Source organism: Panulirus ornatus, chromosome 3 (genome assembly GCF_036320965.1).
Source record: "Panulirus ornatus isolate Po-2019 chromosome 3, ASM3632096v1, whole genome shotgun sequence".
In the NCBI taxonomy this organism is placed as follows: Eukaryota; Metazoa; Arthropoda; class Malacostraca; order Decapoda; family Palinuridae; genus Panulirus; species Panulirus ornatus.
This window is the reverse complement of record NC_092226.1, coordinates 43,272,140-43,294,005: the sequence shown is the minus strand read 5'-3', so window position 1 is coordinate 43,294,005 and position 21,866 is coordinate 43,272,140. Positions and strand designations below refer to the sequence as shown.

Genomic DNA, 21,866 nt, shown 5'->3' with positions numbered 1-21,866 from the left:
TCAGCATTACCTTTGTTTCCCGAGTTGAAAATTGCTCTTTATTTCATGTCTTTAACTCGTTCTAAAAATCATACTTCCTTCCCCATCGATTTATAACACATATGTAAAAAGTACAATTTTAACCAATGCCTAAATACTTCAACTGATGAATTATCTGATCAGTAGACAGAAGTCGTCCATAATTGCGAAACACAGTACAACCTTCAAGCTTTAGATAAGAATGCCTGATCTCCAGCAACTTTGTAAATTATTAATTTTTGATGCAGGATATTGCTTACAATTATTAGTTCAAACTAATGAAACTATTTCTATGAGTGCAGGAAATAAGTTTTATATGGATAAGATGCATGGGAATAAAATAAATCCACAAATTAACTTCTTACAGAAGGCTATGAAAAAAAAAAATAATTCTCTCAGTTTATTCAGAGGTGATTCCATAAAATGTATCTAGTCAAAAAGACCCATTCCAAGGTCTTCGTCAGACTCTTCCTCTGATTCTTCCTTCTTGGGCTCTTCCTTAGGGGCTTGTGCAACAGGAGCTGGGGCAGCAGATGCAACAGCTGCAGCAAACTTACTCGGGTCCTATGAACAGAAAGTTTTACAAATTTAGAAAGAAATAAAGTAGCATGTGGTGGGACGGGAAAGTACAGTGGTAAGTGAAAGACGAGCAAATTATAGATGCATTACCTGCAGGGAAGGGATGTAAGTAATTGGGAGATGTAACCAAGAATGTGGCAGGAGTTCAAGAAGGTGCAGGGACTGAAAAAGGATGGCACATAAGAATTGGGGTGAGAGAGCAATGGCAAACTTTAACGAGAATAAAAAGATGTTTTTTGGAAGGAGGTGAATGACATGCATGGGACAAAAGAACAAATGGGAACATCTGTGAAGGGGCAAGGGGAGTACTAACAAATAGTGATGAAGTGAGGAGACAGAGAAAATATTTTGAAGGGCTGTTGAATGTGTTTGATGATAAGATTGGCATACATAGGGTGATTAAGTCAGGGTGGTGTGCAAAGTGAGAGGGGTCAGGAAGAATAGTTTGGTTAAGAGAGAAGAGGTGGTGAGAGCTTTGCAGAAATCTGGCAAGGCAGTGGATTTGGAAGGTATTGCAGCTGAATTTATCAAGAAGGGGTGACTGTGTTGTTGATTGGCTGGTAGGATCTTCAGTGTATGTATGGATCATGGTGCAGTGCCTGAGGATTGGCAGAATGTGTGCATAGTGCCACTGTACAAATGCAAAGGGGATAAATGTGAATGTTCAAATTACAGAGGCACAAGTTTGTTGAGTATTCCTGGGTAATTATATGGAAGGGTACTGATTGAGAAGGTGAAGGCATGTACAGAGCATCAGACTGAGGAAGAGCGGTGTAGTTTCAGAAGTGGTAAAGGATGTGTGGATCAGGTGTCTGCTTTGAAGAATGCGTGTGAGAAATATTTAGAAAAACAAATGGATTTGTCAGTAGCATTTATGGATCTGGAGAGCGCATATGATGATGATTGGGATGCTCTCTGGAGGGTCTCAGGATTATGTGATGTGGGAGGTGAGTGCTAGAAGCAGTGAATGGTTTTTACCAAGGATGTGAGGCTTGTGTAAGAGTAGAGAGGAGATTGATTGATTCCCAGCAAGGGTCAGTCTGCAGTACGGGTGTGTGATGTTCCCTTAGTTGTTTAATTTGTTTACGGATGGGGTGGTTAGGGAGGTGAATGCAAGAGTTTTGGAGAGAAGGGCAAGTAGGCAGTCTGTTGGGGATGAGAGGGCCTGGGAAGCAAGTCAGTTGTTAGCTGATAATACACCTCTGGTGGCTGATTCAAGGGAGAAACTGCAGAAGTTGGGGAATGGGTTAAGAAAAGTGTGTGAAAGGAGAAAGTTAGGAGTAAATATGGATAAGAGCAAGGTTGTTAGGTTCAGTAGGGTTGAGGGACAAGTTTACAGGGAAGTAAGTTTGAATGGAGAAAAATTGGAGGAAGTTAAGTGTTTTAGACACCTGGGAGTGGACTTAGCAGCGAAAGGAACCATGGAAGCAGAAGGTTTTGGGAGTGATGAAGAATGTGTGGAAGGAGAAAACATTATCTCAGAGAGCATAATGGATATGTTTGGAGGAATAGTAGTTCCAACGATGTTATATGGTTGCGAAGCATGGGGTATAGATTGGACTGTACAGAGAAGGAAAGGATGGGTCGGAAATGAAATGTTTGAGGGCAATATGTGGTGTGATGTGGTTTGATCAACTAAGTAATGAAAGGGTAAAAGAGATGTGTGGAAATGAAAAGAGTGTGGTTGAGAGTGCAGGTGTGTTGAAATGGTTTTGAGACATGGAGAGAATGAGGGAGAAGAGATTGACAAAAATGATATATGTGTCAGAGGTGGAGGGAACAAGAAGTGGGGGACCAAATTGGAGGTGGAGGGATGGAGTGAAAAAGTTTTCAGTGATCAAGGTCTGAACATACAGGAGAGCGAGTGGTATGCAAGGCATAGAGTGAACTGGAAGGATGTGGTATACCGGGGTTGATGTGCTGTCAATGTACTAAACCAGGGCATGTGAAACATCTGGGGTATACCATGGAAAGGTCTATGGGGCCTAGAAGTGGACAGGAAGCTGTGGTTTCGGGGCATTACACATGACAGATAGACACCAACTGTGAATGAATATGACCTTTCTTTGTCTGTTTTCTTGGCACTACCCCGCTGAAGCATGTGGTAGCAATGCTGTTTCCTGTGGGATGGGGTAATGCCAGAAATGGATGAATGCAAGCAAGTAGGAATATGTACATGTGTATGTATGTATATGTCTGTGTATGTGTATATATGTTTATAGAGATGCTCTGTGGAAGGTATTAAGAATATATGGTATGGGAGGCAAGTTGTTAGAAGCAGTGAAAAGTTCTTATCGAGGATGTAAGGCATGTGTGCGAGTCGGAAGAGAGGAAAGTGATTGGTTCTCAGTGAATGTTGGTTTGCGGCAGGGGTGCATGATGTCTCCATGGTTGCTTAGTTTGTTTATGGATGGGGTTGATAGGGAGGTGAATGCATGAGTTTTGGAAAGAGGGGCAAGTATGCAGTCTGTTGTGGATGAGAGTGCTTGGGAAGTGTCAGTTGTTGTTCGCTGACGATATAGCGCTGGTGGCTGATTCGGGTAAGAAAATGCAGAAGCTGGTGACTGAGTTTGGTAAAGCGTGTGAAAGAAAGCTGAGAGCAAATATGAATAAGAGCAAGGTTATTAAAACTGGAGCAAGTGAAGTGTTTCAGAAATCTGGGAGTGCAACTGGCAGCGGATGGAACCGTGGAAGTGAATCATAGGGTGGGGGAGGGGGGCAAAAGTTCTGGGAGCTTTGAATAATGTGTGGAAGTAGAGAATGTTATCTTGGAAAGCAAAAATGGGTATGTTTGTGGTTCCAACTATGTTATATGGTTGCAAGGCATGGACTATGGATAGAGTTGTGTGGAGGAGGGTGGATGTGCTGGAAATGAGATGTTTGAGGACAATATGTGTTGTGACGTGGTTTGATCAAGTAAGTAATGAAAGGGTAAGAGAGATGTGTTGTAATAAAAAGAGTGTGGTTGAGAGAGCAGAAGAGGGTGTTTTGAAATGGTTTGGTCACATGGAGAGAATGAGTGAGGAAAGATTGACAAAGAGGATATATGTGACACAGATGGAGGGAACGAGGAGAAGTGGGAGACCAAATGGGAGGTGGAAAGACGGAGTGAAAAAGATTTTGAGTGATCGGGGCCTGAACATGCAGGTAAATTATATATATATATATATGGTATTGCAGTGGAATTAATTACAAAAAAGGGGGTGACTGTATTATTGACTGGTTGGTAAGATTATTTAATGTATGTATGACTCATGGTGAGGTGCCTGAGGATTGGCGGAATGCGTGCATAGTGCCATTGTACAACGGCAAAGGGGATAAGAGTGAGTGCTCAAATTACAGAGGTATAAGTTTGTTGAGTATTCCTGGTAAATCATATGGGAGGGTATTGATCGAGAGGGTGAAGGCATGTACAGAGCATCAGATTGGGGAAGAGCAGTGTGGTTTCAGAAGTGGTAGAGGATGTGTGGATCAGGTGTTTGCTTTGAAGAATGTATGTGAGAAATACTTAGAAAAGCAAATGGATTTGTAAGTAGCATTTATGGATCTGGAGAAAGCATATGATAGAGTTGATAGAGATGCTCTGTGGAAGGTATTAAGAATATATGGTGTGGGAGGCAAGTTGTTAGAAGCAGTGAAAAGTTTTTATCGAGGATGTAAGGCATGTGTACGTGTAGGAAGAGAGGAGAGTGATTGGTTCTCAGTGAATGTAGGTTTGTGGCAGGGGTGTGTGATGTCTCCATGGTTGTTTAATTTGTTTATGGATAGGGTTGTTAGGGAGGTGAATGCAAGAGTTTTGGAAAGAGGGGCAAGTATGAAGTCTGTTGGGGATGAGAGAGCTTGGGAAGTGAGTCAGTTGTTGTTCGCTGATGATACAGCACTGGTGGCTGATTCATGTGAGAAACTGCAGAAGCTGGTGACTGAGTTTGGTAAAGTGTGTGAAAGAAGAAAGTTAAGAGTAAATGTGAATAAGAGCAAGGTTATTAGGTACAGTAGGGTTGAGAGTCAAGTCAATTGGGAGGTAAGTTTGAATGGAGAAAAACTGGAGGAAGTAAAGTGTTTTAGATATCTGGGAGTGGATCTGGCAGCGGATGGAACCATGGAAGCGGAAGTGGATCATAGGGTGGGGGAGGGGGCGAAATTTCTGGGAGCCTTGAAGAATGTGTGGAAGTCGAGAACATTATGTCGGAAAGCAAAAATGGGTATGTTTGAAGGAATAGTGGTTCCAACAATGTTGTATGGTTGCGAGGCGTGGGCTATGGATAGAGTTGTGCGCAAGAGGATGGATGTGCTGGAAATGAGATGTTTGAGGACAGTGTGTGGTGTGAGGTGGTTTGATCGAGTAAGTAATGTAAGAGAGATGTGTGGAAATAAAGAGAGCGTGGTTGAGAGAGCAGAAGAGGGTGTTTTGAAATGGTTTGGGCACATGGAGAGAATGAGTGAGGAAACATTGACCAAGAGGATATATGTGTCGGAGGTGGAGGGAACGAGAAGTGGGAGACCAAATTGGAGGTGGAAAGATGGAGTGAAAAAGATTTTGTGTGATCGGGGCCTGAACATGCAGGAGGGTGAAAGGAGGGCAAGGAATAGAGTGAATTGGATCGATGTGGTATACCGGGGTTGATGTGCTGTCAGTGGATTGAATCAGGGCATGTGAAGCGTCTGGGGTAAACCATGAAAAGCTGTGTAGGTATGTATATTTGCGTGTGTGAACGTATGTATATACATGTGTATGGGGGTGGGTTTGGCCATTTCTTTCGTCTGTTTCCTTGCGCTACCTCGCAAACGCGGGAGACAATAAAAAAAAAAAAAAAAAAAAAAAAAAAAAAAAATATATATATATATATATATATATATATATATATATATATATATATATATATATATATTTTGCTTTGTCGCTGTCTCCCGCGTTTGCGAGGTAGCGCAAGGAAACAGACGAAAGAAATGGCCCAACCCACCCCCATATATATATATGGATGTTTTGGCTCTGAGTGAAACGAAGCTCAAGGGTAAAGGGGAAGAGTGGTTTGGGAATGTCTTGGGAGTAAAGTCAGGGGTTAGTGAGAGGACAAGAGCAAGGGAAGGAGTAGCACTACTCCTGAAACAGGAATGGTGGGAGTATGTGATAGGGTGTAAAAAAGTAAACTCTAGATTGATATGGGTAAAACTGAAAGTGGACGGAGAGAGATGGGTGATTATTGGTGCATATGCACCTGGGCATGAGAAGAAAGATCATGAGAGGAAAGTGTTTTGGGAGCAGCTGAATGAGCGTGTTAGTGGTTTTGATACACGAGACCGGGTTATAGTGATGGGCGATTTGAATGCAAAGGTGAGTAATGAGGCAGTTGAGGGAATAATTGGTATACATGGGGTGTTCAGTGTTGCAAAGGGAAACGGTGATGAGTTTGTAGATTTATGTGCTGAAAAAGGACTGGTGATGGGGAATACCTGGTTTAAAAAGAGAGATATACATAAGTATATGTATGTAAGTAAGAGAGATGGCCAGAGAGCATTATTGGATTATGTGTTAATTGATAGGCGCACAAAAGAGAGACTTTTGCATGTCAATGTGCTGAGAGGTGCAACTGGAGGGATGTCTGATCATTATCTTGTGGAGGCGAAGGTGAAGATTTGTAGAGGTTTTCAGAAAAGAAGAGAGAATGTTGGGGTGAAGAGAGTGGTGAGAGTAAGTGAGCTTGGGAAGGAGACTTGTGTGAGGAAGTACCAGGAGAGACTGAGTACAGAATGGAAAAAGGTGAGAACAATGGAAGTAAGGGGAGTGGGGGAGGAATGGGATGTATTTAGGGAAGCAATGATGACTTGCGCAAAAGATGGTTGTGGCATGAGAAGCGTTTGAGGTGGGCAGATTAGAAAGGGTAGTGAGTGGTGGGATGAAGAAGTAAGATTATTAGTGAAAGAGAAGAGAGAGGCATTTGGACAATTTTTGCAGGGAAATAATGCAAGTGAGTGGGAGATGTATAAAAGAAAGAGGTAGGAGGTCAAGAGAAACGTGCAAGAGGTGAAAAAGAGGGCAAATGAGAGTTGGGGTGAGAGAGTATCATTAAATTTTAGGGAGAATAAAAAGATGTTTTGGAAGGAGGTAAATAACGTGCGTAAAATAAGGGAACAAATGGGAATTTCAGTGAAGGGGGCTAATGGGGAGGTGATAACAAGTAGTGGTGATCTGAGAAGGAGATGGAGTGAGTATTTTGAAGGTTTGTTGAATGTGTTTGATGATACGGAGAGTAGCAGATATAGGGTGTTTTGGGCGATGTGGTGTGCAAAGTGAGAGGGTTAGGGAAAATTATTTGGTAAACAGAGAAGAGGTAGTAAAAGCTTTGCGGAAGATGAAAGCCGGCAAGGCAGCGGGTTTGGATGGTATTGCAGTGGGATTTATTAAAAAAGGGGGTGACTGTATTGTTGACTGGTTGGTAAGGTTATTTAATGTATGTATGACTCATGGTGAGGTGCCTGAGGATTGGCGGAATGCTTGCATAGTGCCATTGTACAAAGTACAAAGGCAAAGGGGATGAGAGTGAGTGCTCAAATTACAGAGGTTTAAGTTTGTTGAGTATTCCTGGTAAATTATATGGGAGGGTATTGATTGAGAGGGTGAAGGCATGTACAGAGCATCAGATTGGGGAAGAGCAGTGTGGTTTCAGAAGTGGTAGAGGATGTGTGGATCAGGTGTTTGCTTTGGAGAATGTATGTGAGAAATACTTAGAAAAGCAAATGGATTTGTATGTAGCATTTATGGATCTGGAGAAGGCATATGATAAGAGTTGATAGAGATGCTCTGTGGAAGGTATTAAGAATATATGGTGTGGGAGGCAAGTTGTTAGAAGCAGTGAAAAGTTTTTATCGAGGATGTAAGGCATGTGTACGTGTAGGAGGAGAGGAAAGTGATTGGTTCTCAGTGAGTGTAGGTTTGCGGCAGGGGTTTGTGATGTCTCCATGGTTGTTTAATTTGTTTATGGATGGGGTTGTTATGGAGGTGAATGCAAGAGTTTTGGAAAGAGGGGCAAGTATGCAGTCTGTTGGGGATGAGAGAGCTTGGGAAGTGAGTCAGTTGTTGTTTGCTGATGATACAGCGCTGGTGGCTGATTCATGTGAGAAACTGCAGAAGCTGGTGACTGAGTTTGGTAAAGTGTGTGAGAGAAGAAACTTGAGATTAATGTGAATAAGAGTAAGTTTATTAGGTACAGTAGGGTTGAGGATCAAGTAAATTGGGAGGTAAGTTTGAATGGAGAAAAACTGGAGGAAGTGAAGTGTTTTAGATATCTGGGAGTGGATTTGGCAGTGGATGGAACCATGGAAGCGGAAGTGAATCATAGGGTGGGGGAGGGGGCGAAAATTCTGGGAGCCTTGAAGAATGTTTGGAAGTTGAGAACATTATCTCGGAAAGCAAAAATGGGTATGTTTGAAGGAATAGTGGTTCCAACAATGTTGTATGGTTGTGAGGCATGGGCTATGAATAGAGTTGTGCGCAGGAGGGTGGAGGTGCTGAAAATGAGATGTTTGAGGACAATATGTGGTGTGAGGTGGTTTGATCAAGTAAGTAATGATAGGGTAAGAGAGATGTGTGGTAATAAAAAGAGTGTGGTTGAGAGAGCAGAAGAGCATGTTTTGAAATGGTTTGGTCACATGGAGAGAATGAGTGAGGAAAGATTGACAAAGAGGATATATGTGTCAGAGGTGGAGGGAACGAGGAGAAGTGGGAGACCAGATTGGAGGTGGAAAGATGGAGTGAAAAAGATTTTGAGAGTTCGGGGCCTGAAAATGCAGGAGGGTGAATGGCGTGTAAGGAATAGAGTGAATTGGAATGATGTGGTATACCAGGGTTGACGTGCTGTCATTGGGTTGAACCAGGGCATGTGAAGTATCTGGGGTAAACCATGGAAAATTCTGTGGGGCCTGGATGTGGAAAGGGAACTGTGGTTTCAGTGCATTATTACATGACAGCTAGAGACTGAGTGTGAACGAATTGGGGCCTTTGTTGTCTTTTCCTTGCGTACCTCGAACACATGAGGGGGAGGGTGTTGTTATTCCATGTGTGGCGGGGTGGCGTTGGGAATGAATAAAGGCAGACAGTATGAATTATGTACATGGGTATATATGTATATGTCTGTGTGTGTGTTTATATATGTATACATTGAGATGTACAGATATGTATATTTGCGTGTGTGGACATGTATGTATATACATGTGTATGTGGGTGGGTCCGGCCATTCTTTCGTCTGTTTCCTTGCACTACCTCGCTAATGCAGGAGACAGCGACAAAGCAAAATAAAAATAAATAAATAAATGTGTATGTATGGGTGTTTATGTACATATGTATGCATATAATAAGAAGGGCCATTCTTTGTCTGTTTCCTGGTGCTACCTCACCGACACGAGAAACAGTGATAAGGCATAATATAAATAAATACTTCAACTAAGTCACAGCCTTCATCTAGACTTCTGTCAATGACTGGAGACTCCATCAGGTCAAATGAAATGGTCTATGAGACTTCGCTGAGGATAGAGCGCTCTGGTTTTGGTGTATCATCTATAACATACAAAGCAGTTGTGAGCAAATGAGGCCAATCTTCATTTGCTCCTGGCACTAACATGCTACTTAAAAAAACAACAAACAAGTGTGGAAAAAAAAAATCACCTACTTATGTTGGTTCCAAAAAATAAAACTTGTCATACCTAAAAATCTTGATGTGATAAGAGTATTTTGAATAACAACACTAAAGCAGCACCATAAATTACTTAAAACCTCAAATATTGTCATCAGTTAAGAGAAATAAGCTTAAAAATCTCAAATGTGTAATTATTATCCAGTTAAACAATAACTGACATAGCAATAAGAAGGTAGTAATTGGTACTATCCATCTGGGTATTGGGTGGGTCAGTGATGACTGCATAGAGAGCAAGTGCTTCAATGGTTGTCAAGTTTGAACTCTGACCCACGTAGATTTCTTTTCTCTCTGCTCAACTACATATGAACTACAAGCAATCTGCCCACAAACATACAAACTCTCCTTTGTAACACATAACAACACTCAACTCACACAGCTGATTCTTCGCAACTCTGGATTTTCTTGTGGTGAGCACTATGCGCTACTCCTGCCTTTTGGCAAAAAGGTGGGAGCAACAGATAGAAGTAGTAGGCAGGAATATTTAGGCAGGAGCATTAGGTGGAAACATTAGGTAGTAGTGCAAAGGAGCATTGGTGGGATATTAGACAGATGTGGTCAATTGGTACATTAGGCATGAACATTATGTAGCCATATCAGGTAGAGGTAGAAGCCACTGCAAATACTGCTCAAGAGTTGCCTTATGCCAGTTGTTTGTTAAAGGTGAAGCACTACAGGCTAAGAAGCGACAATGGAGTTCAAATTTTATGAAGACTACTGCCATGGCCACCCCTTCAAAGGGAAATTCAGGAGGAAACATGCGAGAGAGAAATAAACAGACAGAAATGAGTTCTAAATGGCTACTCTTTTCACACAAAAGTTTAAATTCATAAACAGACAGACAGAAATGAGTTCTAAATGGCTACTCTTTTCACACACAAATTTAAATTCATAAAAAGAAGCATGAGATTCAACTCACAGCTAAGTACTCCTTCAGAGTTTCTGCCTCCTTAAAGGTGATATCTGTGACTGCTGCAAGTGCCAGAAGCCTCTTGAAGCCATTACTAACAGAATGGGGTATAGAGACAATAGTGGGGTACCCAATGGAAAGAGATAAAGCAGCCACATTACTCAGCCCCTGAAATAATGAATTAAGTTATCAATACACATAAACATACCAAATGAAATATACAAATCAAACTAAGTTAATTACTTGTGGCAGACTGAGTCAAATACAACAAAATTCCATTTATCCATGACCTAGTTAACCTTAAACAACGTTACCTATCAATTTTTCATTGTACAGATAAAAACCTTTCAATCCCTGTACAAATAAAAACCTTAATCAATAGCACTGTTCAATTTTCCTCCTCCATGATCCTTACAAAGTTATATAATTCATACAATCAATGAAAAATGATTGAACTAATACTTTCAACAAAATCCCATTACAGCATAGCAATAGGATGATGCTTCTTATCTCGTCCTCAATACCTTTTTAAAATAATAGTAACTTGGGTATGTTCTATACTCTTCCTTGATATATTCAATCACTAATAGACAGAGTACACATACAAGGACCTCTTGTTTAAGCATATTTGATTTAAGCCATTTTCAGAATAATGTGCAATGCCAATTTAAACTTTTTCTAAATTTTCATAGGCTTAGTTCAGGAATAATGTGACCATCATTGAGCTGGCAGCATGGAGCTGCCAGCACACAGTGATAAGCATATGTATGCATGGCATGGATAAAGAATTTTTTGCTGATGTATACTGTGTATTGCATGTGTTTTGCCCCTTGCTTCAAGCCATAAAAACATCTTTGAAGTTCTCCCAATAACAGTGGTGCTAAGGAGCATGAGGATATCACCATTACGGTTAAGATGGATGTGCTAAAATGTTGTGAGAGGTGAACAAACACCTAATGTTAAATGTGCCCTTGGAATTAAAGAACATACTTTATGGGCTATTGGTGATAGTGCAAATAAGATCAGGGAGGGTGCCAAGACAAAAAGAGAAATCAGTGCATCTTAAACCCTTAATTCCAGAAGTTCATTTATGGAAATAATGAACGGAATGTTTAGCACAATGATTGAACCCCAATTTCGTCAACATGCCTGAAGTACAAGCAAAGGCCTGGAGTATATACGATGAAAAGGGGATGGAGGGAGGAACAAGAAAGACATTTCAAGGAAGTCTAGGTTGGTTTGCAAATTTTAGGAAACATTAAAACTATCAAAACATCAAGATCACTGGTAAGGCTGCTTATACGGATGCCGTTGCTACTGAAAAGGCCATTATCAAGTATGGTAGCTATCCTCCTAAGCTTATTCTTAACATGACTGATATCAGATAATTTTGAAGAGAATGTCTTCGAAAATGTACATTTCCAATGAAGAAAGAGCTGCAACATGATTAAAACTTTGATATCTTTTATTTTCATTCCTAGAATTCAGTGAACAGTATGTACATTACAGTATCTTATGTTTCCTGGTATAAATATACTACAGTTTTTCTCTTGTATAATGTTAGGTACTACCTTATTAATAACAAAACCACCTTATCTTCATTATCAACATTATTTGATTTATGCTTTTTGATTTACATAATCCTTTTCAAGAATATAAATATAATGTAAATCAAGACGTCCCTGCCTGTTTCATCAATACGCGACTCATAAATAATTTTCAAAACTGAAAACCCAAATGTGGTCACTGCATAAATCTACCTGCCTGTTTCATCAATACGCGACTCAAATAATTTTCAAAACTGAAAACCCAAATGTGGTCACTGCATAAATCTAGAGACCTCCAGAAGCAAAGCATTATGAATTTACAAAATAAATAAGAAACACAGAATCATGTCTTGACCTCCTCACAAACCCAGTCCCAAATATACTTTTTTTTTTTTGCTTTGTCGCTGTCTCCCACGTTTGCGAGGTAGCGCAAGGAAACAGACGAAAGAAATGGCCCAACCCACCCCCATATATATATATGGATGTTTTGGCTCTGAGTGAAACGAAGCTCAAGGGTAAAGGGGAAGAGTGGTTTGGGAATGTCTTGGGAGTAAAGTCAGGGGTTAGTGAGAGGACAAGAGCAAGGGAAGGAGTAGCACTACTCCTGAAACAGGAATGGTGGGAGTATGTGATAGGGTGTAAAAAAGTAAACTCTAGATTGATATGGGTAAAACTGAAAGTGGACGGAGAGAGATGGGTGATTATTGGTGCATATGCACCTGGGCATGAGAAGAAAGATCATGAGAGGAAAGTGTTTTGGGAGCAGCTGAATGAGCGTGTTAGTGGTTTTGATACACGAGACTGGGTTATAGTGATGGGCGATTTGAATGCAAAGGTGAGTAATGAGGCAGTTGAGGGAATAATTGGTATACATGGGTGTTCAGTGTTGCAAAGGGAAACGGTGATGAGTTTGTAGATTTATGTGCTGAAAAAGGACTGGTGATGGGGAATACCTGGTTTAAAAAGAGAGATATACATAAGTATATGTATGTAAGTAAGAGAGATGGCCAGAGAGCATTATTGGATTATGTGTTAATTGATAGGCGCACAAAAGAGAGACTTTTGCATGTCAATGTGCTGAGAGGTGCAACTGGAGGGATGTCTGATCATTATCTTGTGGAGGCGAAGATGAAGATTTGTAGAGGTTTTCAGAAAAGAAGAGAGAATGTTGGGGGTGAAGAGAGTGGTGAGAGTAAGTGAGCTTGGGAAGGAGACTTGTGTGAGGAAGTACCAGGAGAGACTGAGTACAGAATGGAAAAAGGTGAGAACAATGGAAGTAAGGGGAGTGGGGGAGGAATGGGATGTATTTAGGGAAGCAATGATGACTTGCGCAAAAGATGGTTGTGGCATGAGAAGCGTTTGAGGTGGGCAGATTAGAAAGGGTAGTGAGTGGTGGGATGAAGAAGTAAGATTATTAGTGAAAGAGAAGAGAGAGGCATTTGGACAATTTTTGCAGGGAAATAATGCAAGTGAGTGGGAGATGTATAAAAGAAAGAGGTAGGAGGTCAAGAGAAACGTGCAAGAGGTGAAAAAGAGGGCAAATGAGAGTTGGGGTGAGAGAGTATCATTAAATTTTAGGGAGAATAAAAAGATGTTTTGGAAGGAGGTAAATAACGTGCGTAAAATAAGGGAAACAAATGGGAATTTCAGTGAAGGGGGCTAATGGGGAGGTGATAACAAGTAGTGGTGATCTGAGAAGGAGATGGAGTGAGTATTTTGAAGGTTTGTTGAATGTGTTTGATGATACGGAGAGTAGCAGATATAGGGTGTTTTGGGCGATGTGGTGTGCAAAGTGAGAGGGTTAGGGAAAATTATTTGGTAAACAGAGAAGAGGTAGTAAAAGCTTTGCGGAAGATGAAAGCCGGCAAGGCAGCGGGTTTGGATGGTATTGCAGTGGGATTTATTAAAAAAGGGGGTGACTGTATTGTTGACTGGTTGGTAAGGTTATTTAATGTATGTATGACTCATGGTGAGGTGCCTGAGGATTGGCGGAATGCTTGCATAGTGCCATTGTACAAAGTACAAAGGCAAAGGGGATGAGAGTGAGTGCTCAAATTACAGAGGTTTAAGTTTGTTGAGTATTCCTGGTAAATTATATGGGAGGGTATTGATTGAGAGGGTGAAGGCATGTACAGAGCATCAGATTGGGGAAGAGCAGTGTGGTTTCAGAAGTGGTAGAGGATGTGTGGATCAGGTGTTTGCTTTGGAGAATGTATGTGAGAAATACTTAGAAAAGCAAATGGATTTGTATGTAGCATTTATGGATCTGGAGAAGGCATATGATAAGAGTTGATAGAGATGCTCTGTGGAAGGTATTAAGAATATATGGTGTGGGAGGCAAGTTGTTAGAAGCAGTGAAAAGTTTTTATCGAGGATGTAAGGCATGTGTACGTGTAGGAGGAGAGGAAAGTGATTGGTTCTCAGTGAGTGTAGGTTTGCGGCAGGGGTTTGTGATGTCTCCATGGTTGTTTAATTTGTTTATGGATGGGGTTGTTATGGAGGTGAATGCAAGAGTTTTGGAAAGAGGGGCAAGTATGCAGTCTGTTGGGGATGAGAGAGCTTGGGAAGTGAGTCAGTTGTTGTTTGCTGATGATACAGCGCTGGTGGCTGATTCATGTGAGAAACTGCAGAAGCTGGTGACTGAGTTTGGTAAAGTGTGTGAGAGAAGAAACTTGAGATTAATGTGAATAAGAGTAAGTTTATTAGGTACAGTAGGGTTGAGGATCAAGTAAATTGGGAGGTAAGTTTGAATGGAGAAAAACTGGAGGAAGTGAAGTGTTTTAGATATCTGGGAGTGGATTTGGCAGTGGATGGAACCATGGAAGCGGAAGTGAATCATAGGGTGGGGGAGGGGGCGAAAATTCTGGGAGCCTTGAAGAATGTTTGGAAGTTGAGAACATTATCTCGGAAAGCAAAAATGGGTATGTTTGAAGGAATAGTGGTTCCAACAATGTTGTATGGTTGCGAGGCATGGGCTATGAATAGAGTTGTGCGCAGGAGGGTGGAGGTGCTGAAAATGAGATGTTTGAGGACAATATGTGGTGTGAGGTGGTATGATCAAGTAAGTAATGATAGGGTAAGAGAGATGTGTGGTAATAAAAAGAGTGTGGTTGAGAGAGCAGAAGAGCATGTTTTGAAATGGTTTGGTCACATGGAGAGAATGAGTGAGGAAAGATTGACAAAGAGGATATATGTGTCAGAGGTGGAGGGAACGAGGAGAAGTGGGAGACCAGATTGGAGGTGGAAAGATGGAGTGAAAAAGATTTTGAGAGTTCGGGGCCTGAAAATGCAGGAGGGTGAATGGCGTGTAAGGAATAGAGTGAATTGGAATGATGTGGTATACCAGGGTTGACGTGCTGTCATTGGGTTGAACCAGGGCATGTGAAGTATCTGGGGTAAACCATGGAAAATTCTGTGGGGCCTGGATGTGGAAAGGGAACTGTGGTTTCAGTGCATTATTACATGACAGCTAGAGACTGAGTGTGAACGAATTGGGGCCTTTGTTGTCTTTTCCTTGCGTACCTCGAACACATGAGGGGGAGGGTGTTGTTATTCCATGTGTGGCGGGGTGGCGTTGGGAATGAATAAAGGCAGACAGTATGAATTATGTACATGGGTATATATGTATATGTCTGTGTGTGTGTTTATATATGTATACATTGAGATGTACAGATATGTATATTTGCGTGTGTGGACATGTATGTATATACATGTGTATGTGGGTGGGTCCGGCCATTCTTTCGTCTGTTTCCTTGCACTACCTCGCTAATGCAGGAGACAGCGACAAAGCAAAATAAAAATAAATAAATAAATGTGTATGTATGGGTGTTTATGTACATATGTATGCATATAATAAGAAGGGCCATTCTTTGTCTGTTTCCTGGTGCTACCTCACCGACACGAGAAACAGTGATAAGGCATAATATAAATAAATACTTCAACTAAGTCACAGCCTTCATCTAGACTTCTGTCAATGACTGGAGACTCCATCAGGTCAAATGAAATGGTCTATGAGACTTCGCTGAGGATAGAGCGCTCTGGTTTTGGTGTATCATCTATAACATACAAAGCAGTTGTGAGCAAATGAGGCCAATCTTCATTTGCTCCTGGCACTAACATGCTACTTAAAAAAACAACAAACAAGTGTGGAAAAAAAAAATCACCTACTTATGTTGGTTCCAAAAAATAAAACTTGTCATACCTAAAAATCTTGATGTGATAAGAGTATTTTGAATAACAACACTAAAGCAGCACCATAAATTACTTAAAACCTCAAATATTGTCATCAGTTAAGAGAAATAAGCTTAAAAATCTCAAATGTGTAATTATTATCCAGTTAAACAATAACTGACATAGCAATAAGAAGGTAGTAATTGGTACTATCCATCTGGGTATTGGGTGGGTCAGTGATGACTGCATAGAGAGCAAGTGCTTCAATGGTTGTCAAGTTTGAACTCTGACCCACGTAGATTTCTTTTCTCTCTGCTCAACTACATATGAACTACAAGCAATCTGCCCACAAACATACAAACTCTCCTTTGTAACACATAACAACACTCAACTCACACAGCTGATTCTTCGCAACTCTGGATTTTCTTGTGGTGAGCACTATGCGCTACTCCTGCCTTTTGGCAAAAAGGTGGGAGCAACAGATAGAAGTAGTAGGCAGGAATATTTAGGCAGGAGCATTAGGTGGAAACATTAGGTAGTAGTGCAAAGGAGCATTGGTGGGATATTAGACAGATGTGGTCAATTGGTACATTAGGCATGAACATTATGTAGCCATATCAGGTAGAGGTAGAAGCCACTGCAAATACTGCTCAAGAGTTGCCTTATGCCAGTTGTTTGTTAAAGGTGAAGCACTACAGGCTAAGAAGCGACAATGGAGTTCAAATTTTATGAAGACTACTGCCATGGCCACCCCTTCAAAGGGAAATTCAGGAGGAAACATGTGAGAGAGAAATAAACAGACAGAAATGAGTTCTACATGGCTACTCTTTTCACACAAAAGTTTAAATTCATAAACAGACAGACAGAAATGAGTTCTAAATGGCTACTCTTTTCACACACAAATTTAAATTCATAAAAAGAAGCATGAGATTCAACTCACAGCTAAGTACTCCTTCAGAGTTTCTGCCTCCTTAAAGGTGATATCTGTGACTGCTGCAAGTGCCAGAAGCCTCTTGAAGCCATTACTAACAGAATGGGGTATAGAGACAATAGTGGGGTACCCAATGGAAAGAGATAAAGCAGCCACATTACTCAGCCCCTGAAATAATGAATTAAGTTATCAATACACATAAACATACCAAATGAAATATACAAATCAAACTAAGTTAATTACTTGTGGCAGACTGAGTCAAATACAACAAAATTCCATTTATCCATGACCTAGTTAACCTTAAACAACGTTACCTATCAATTTTTCATTGTACAGATAAAAACCTTTCAATCCCTGTACAAATAAAAACCTTAATCAATAGCACTGTTCAATTTTCCTCCTCCATGATCCTTACAAAGTTATATAATTCATACAATCAATGAAAAATGATTGAACTAATACTTTCAACAAAATCCCATTACAGCATAGCAATAGGATGATGCTTCTTATCTCGTCCTCAATACCTTTTTAAAATAATAGTAACTTGGGTATGTTCTATACTCTTCCTTGATATATTCAATCACTAATAGACAGAGTACACATACAAGGACCTCTTGTTTAAGCATATTTGATTTAAGCCATTTTCAGAATAATGTGCAATGCCAATTTAAACTTTTTCTAAATTTTCATAGGCTTAGTTCAGGAATAATGTGACCATCATTGAGCTGGCAGCATGGAGCTGCCAGCACACAGTGATAAGCATATGTATGCATGGCATGGATAAAGAATTTTTTGCTGATGTATACTGTGTATTGCATGTGTTTTGCCCCTTGCTTCAAGCCATAAAAACATCTTTGAAGTTCTCCCAATAACAGTGGTGCTAAGGAGCATGAGGATATCACCATTACGGTTAAGATGGATGTGCTAAAATGTTGTGAGAGGTGAACAAACACCTAATGTTAAATGTGCCCTTGGAATTAAAGAACATACTTTATGGGCTATTGGTGATAGTGCAAATAAGATCAGGGAGGGTGCCAAGACAAAAAGAGAAATCAGTGCATCGTAAACCCTTAATTCCAGAAGTTCATTTATGGAAATAATGAACGGAATGTTTAGCACAATGATTGAACCCCAATTTCGTCAACATGCCTGAAGTACAAGCAAAGGCCTGGAGTATATACGATGAAAAGGGGATGGAGGGAGGAACAAGAAAGACATTTCAAGGAAGTCTAGGTTGGTTTGCAAATTTTAGGAAACATTAAAACTATCAAAACATCAAGATCACTGGTAAGGCTGCTTATACGGATGCCGTTGCTACTGAAAAGGCCATTATCAAGTATGGTAGCTATCCTCCTAAGCTTATTCTTAACATGACTGATATCAGATAATTTTGAAGAGAATGTCTTCGAAAATGTACATTTCCAATGAAGAAAGAGCTGCAACATGATTAAAACTTTGATATCTTTTATTTTCATTCCTAGAATTCAGTGAACAGTATGTACATTACAGTATCTTATGTTTCCTGGTATAAATATACTACAGTTTTTCTCTTGTATAATGTTAGGTACTACCTTATTAATAACAAAACCACCTTATCTTCATTATCAACATTATTTGATTTATGCTTTTTGATTTACATAATCCTTTTCAAGAATATAAATATGTAAATCAAGACGTCCCTGCCTGTTTCATCAATACGCGACTCATAAATAATTTTCAAAACTGAAAACCCAAATGTGGTCACTGCATAAATCTACCTGCCTGTTTCATCAATACGCGACTCAAATAATTTTCAAAACTGAAAACCCAAATGTGGTCACTGCATAAATCTAGAGACCTCCAGAAGCAAAGCATTATGAATTTACAAAATAAATAAGAAACACAGAATCATGTCTTGACCTCCTCACAAACCCAGTCCCAAATATACTTTTTTTTTTTTGCTTTGTCGCTGTCTCCCACGTTTGCGAGGTAGCGCAAGGAAACAGACGAAAGAAATGGCCCAACCCACCCCCATACACATGTATATACATACGTCCACACATGCAAATATACATACCTACACAGCTTTCCATGGTTTACCCCAGACGCTTCACATGCCCTGATTCAATCCACTGACAGCACGTCAACCCCGGTATACCACATAGATCCAATTCACTCTATTCCTTGTCCTCCTTTCACCCTCCTGCATGTTCAGGCCCCGATCACACAAAATCTTTTTCACTCCATCTTTCCACCTCCAATTTGGTCTCCCACTTCTCCTCGTTCCCTCCACCTCTGACACATATATCCTCTTCGTCAATCTTTCCTCACTCATTCTCTCCATGTGCCCAAACCATTTCAAAACACCCTCTTCTGCTCTCTCAACCACGCTCTTTTTATTTCCACACATCTCTCTTACCCTTACGTTACTTACTCGATCAAACCACCTCACACCACACATTGTCCTCAAACATCTCATTTCCAGCACATCCATCCTCCTGCGCACAACTCTATCCATAGCCCACGCCTCGCAACCATACAACATTGTTGGAACCACTATTCCTTCAAACATACCCATTTTTGCTTTCTGAGATAATGTTCTCGACTTCCACATGTTCTTCAAGGCTCCCAGGATTTTCGCCCCCTCCCCCACCCTATGATCCACTTCCGCTTCCATGGTTCCATCCGCTGCCAGATCCACTCCCAGATATCTAAAACACTTTACTTACTCCAGTTTTTCTCCATTCAAACTTACCCCCCAATTGACTTGACCCTCAACCCTACTGTACCTAATAACCTTGCTCTTATTCACATTTACTCTTAAGTTTCTTCTTTCACACACTTTACCAAACTCAGTCACCAGCTTCTGCAGTTTCTCACATGAATCAGCCACCAGCGCTGTATCATCAGCGAACAACAACTGACTCACTTCCCAAGCTCTCTCATCCCCAACAGACTTCATACTTGCCCCTCTTTCCAAAACTCTTGCATTCACCTCCATAACAACCCCATCCATAAACAAATTAAACAACCATGGAGACATCACACACCCCTGCCGCAAACCTACATTCACTGAGAACCAATCACTTTCCTCTCTTTCTACACGTACACATGCCTTACATCCTCAATAAAAACTTTTCACCGCTTCTAATAACTTGCCTCCCACACCATATATTCTTAATACCTTCCACAGAGCATCTCTATCAACTCTATCGTATGCCTTCTCCAGATCCATAAATGCTACATACAAATCCATTTGCTTTTCTAAGTATTTCTCACATACATTCTTCAAAGCAAACACCTGATCCACACATCCTCTACCACTTCTGAAACCACACTGCTCTTCCCCAATCTGATGCTCTGTACATGCCTTCACCCTCTCAATCAATACCCTCCCATATAATTTACCAGGAATACTCAACAAACTTATACCTCTGTAATTTGAGCACTCACTCTTATCCCCTTTGCCTTAAGACTTAAGACTTCAAATTACCACACATTAAATTGAGAAAGGTAGGGATTAACTGCACAGCAGAAAATAGCAGCACTGAAACAGCTTGATTTTTTTTTGTTTATTCTATTTTTACTTTTTATTATCTTTTTTTTTGAGAGAGGGAGAATCAGACAGAAAAGTTTTCCCTCAGCCAACAAATAACAAAACCAACCAAAGGAAATCACATTCTGAACATAATCTATACAAATAATGTGGACCTAATATGTAATATCAATATCTCAAACACTATATTATGACCACAACCTAAATGATGTAAAAACAAGCTTGGATGTTACACCACCAAATCAGCACACACAAAACAGCGGATATATTTTTAGTAATTTCAGTTTTTAAGAGTAAACTGATATACTGGGAGGTGGTGATCAATAAGATGTCTGCAACACAAAAGGAAACACTGCTGAGTACCAAAACAATACCCACAATGGTACTTAAAACATGCAAGACATACATTGACGAGAAAAAAAACACACAAGGTCTAACAAGAAAAACGAGCACCTTAAGGATTGCAAATCTTCAAAAGAAGCCACAGCTCACCCAGTGCACCTTAAGGATTGCAAATCTTCAAAAGAAGCCACAGCTCACCCAGTAAAGGAAAGCAAGCCAAAAACATTAAAAATGAACCAACAAACATTTCCTAAAAAGTAATTACTCCATGTACACACTTAGCAGACATTACCTTCCCAACACAAGATTTAGAATCTCTAGAGGGCAAATGAGATCATGACCACGCATTTCTGAAACAGATCACAACAGAGTTGTAAACCATGCCATCTCCATTGCCACCTAAGTAAAACACTCAAGTCTCCCAAGAAAATGAACTTGCACCCCTCCCATTCCTCATTTTCATATCTGGTACTTAGGCAAACACATGCAACAACTTCACATCATCCTTTGCACATGACATAAGAAAAAGTACGAAAATCACTTCAATAGATAATGCCAAAAGGCTTCAGAGAGACATAAACAAAACTTTTAACTGCAACAAATGCTTTTAAGTGGAGATAAATTTCAACTCCTATGGTATGGGGAAAATGAAATCATAAACAATCCAGAATATCATACAGACACAGACACTATCATAAACCAAATACATGCTTTGAAAGACCTTGTAGTAAAAAAGGGGCTAAGAAGTGAACCCTTCAAAACACACAACAAAACAACAGTTGCCTCATAGATGACAGACTGGTTCATGCAGACCTTCAAGACATGGGAGGAAACACCAATAATATTATTCAAGGCAACAATTCTTTCATGGACTAAATAGTTTATGTTCTAATATCACCCAGGGAATAGGGGAGAAAGAATCCTTCCCACACATTCCCCATGAGTTGTTGAAGGTGACTAAGGGGGATGGGAACATGGGGCTACAAACCTTCCCCTCCTTGTATTCTAACTTTCAAATTGGGGAAACAGAAGGAGTCATGCGGGGAGAGCTCATCCAGCCGAAGGCTCAGATTAGGGTGTCTAAATGTGTGTAGATGTTGAACAAGGAAATGGTGAGGACCATATGGATTTGTGTGCTGAAAAAAGA

At 40.4% G+C, this 21,866-nt stretch overlaps 1 protein-coding gene across 2 annotated transcripts in view; it reads right to left on the bottom strand.

Moving 5' to 3' along the window:
- Positions 1 to 405: 405 nt before the first annotated feature.
- RpLP0 (ribosomal protein LP0) overlaps positions 406 to 21,866 on the bottom strand; it is a 64,388-nt gene continuing 42,927 nt past the window's right edge. Inside the window, exons 5-6 of one of the 2 annotated variants that reach the window (XM_071687483.1) lie at positions 16,852 to 17,010; positions 406 to 582 (exon numbers count right to left, since the gene is read on the bottom strand). In XM_071687483.1, the coding sequence (XP_071543584.1) occupies positions 448 to 582; positions 16,852 to 17,010 (294 nt within the window). In that variant the 3' untranslated portion in view covers positions 406 to 447. Of the gene's footprint in view, positions 583 to 16,825; positions 17,011 to 21,866 lie in introns of those variants that run through there. The other variant, XM_071687474.1, reaches the window with a different exon arrangement.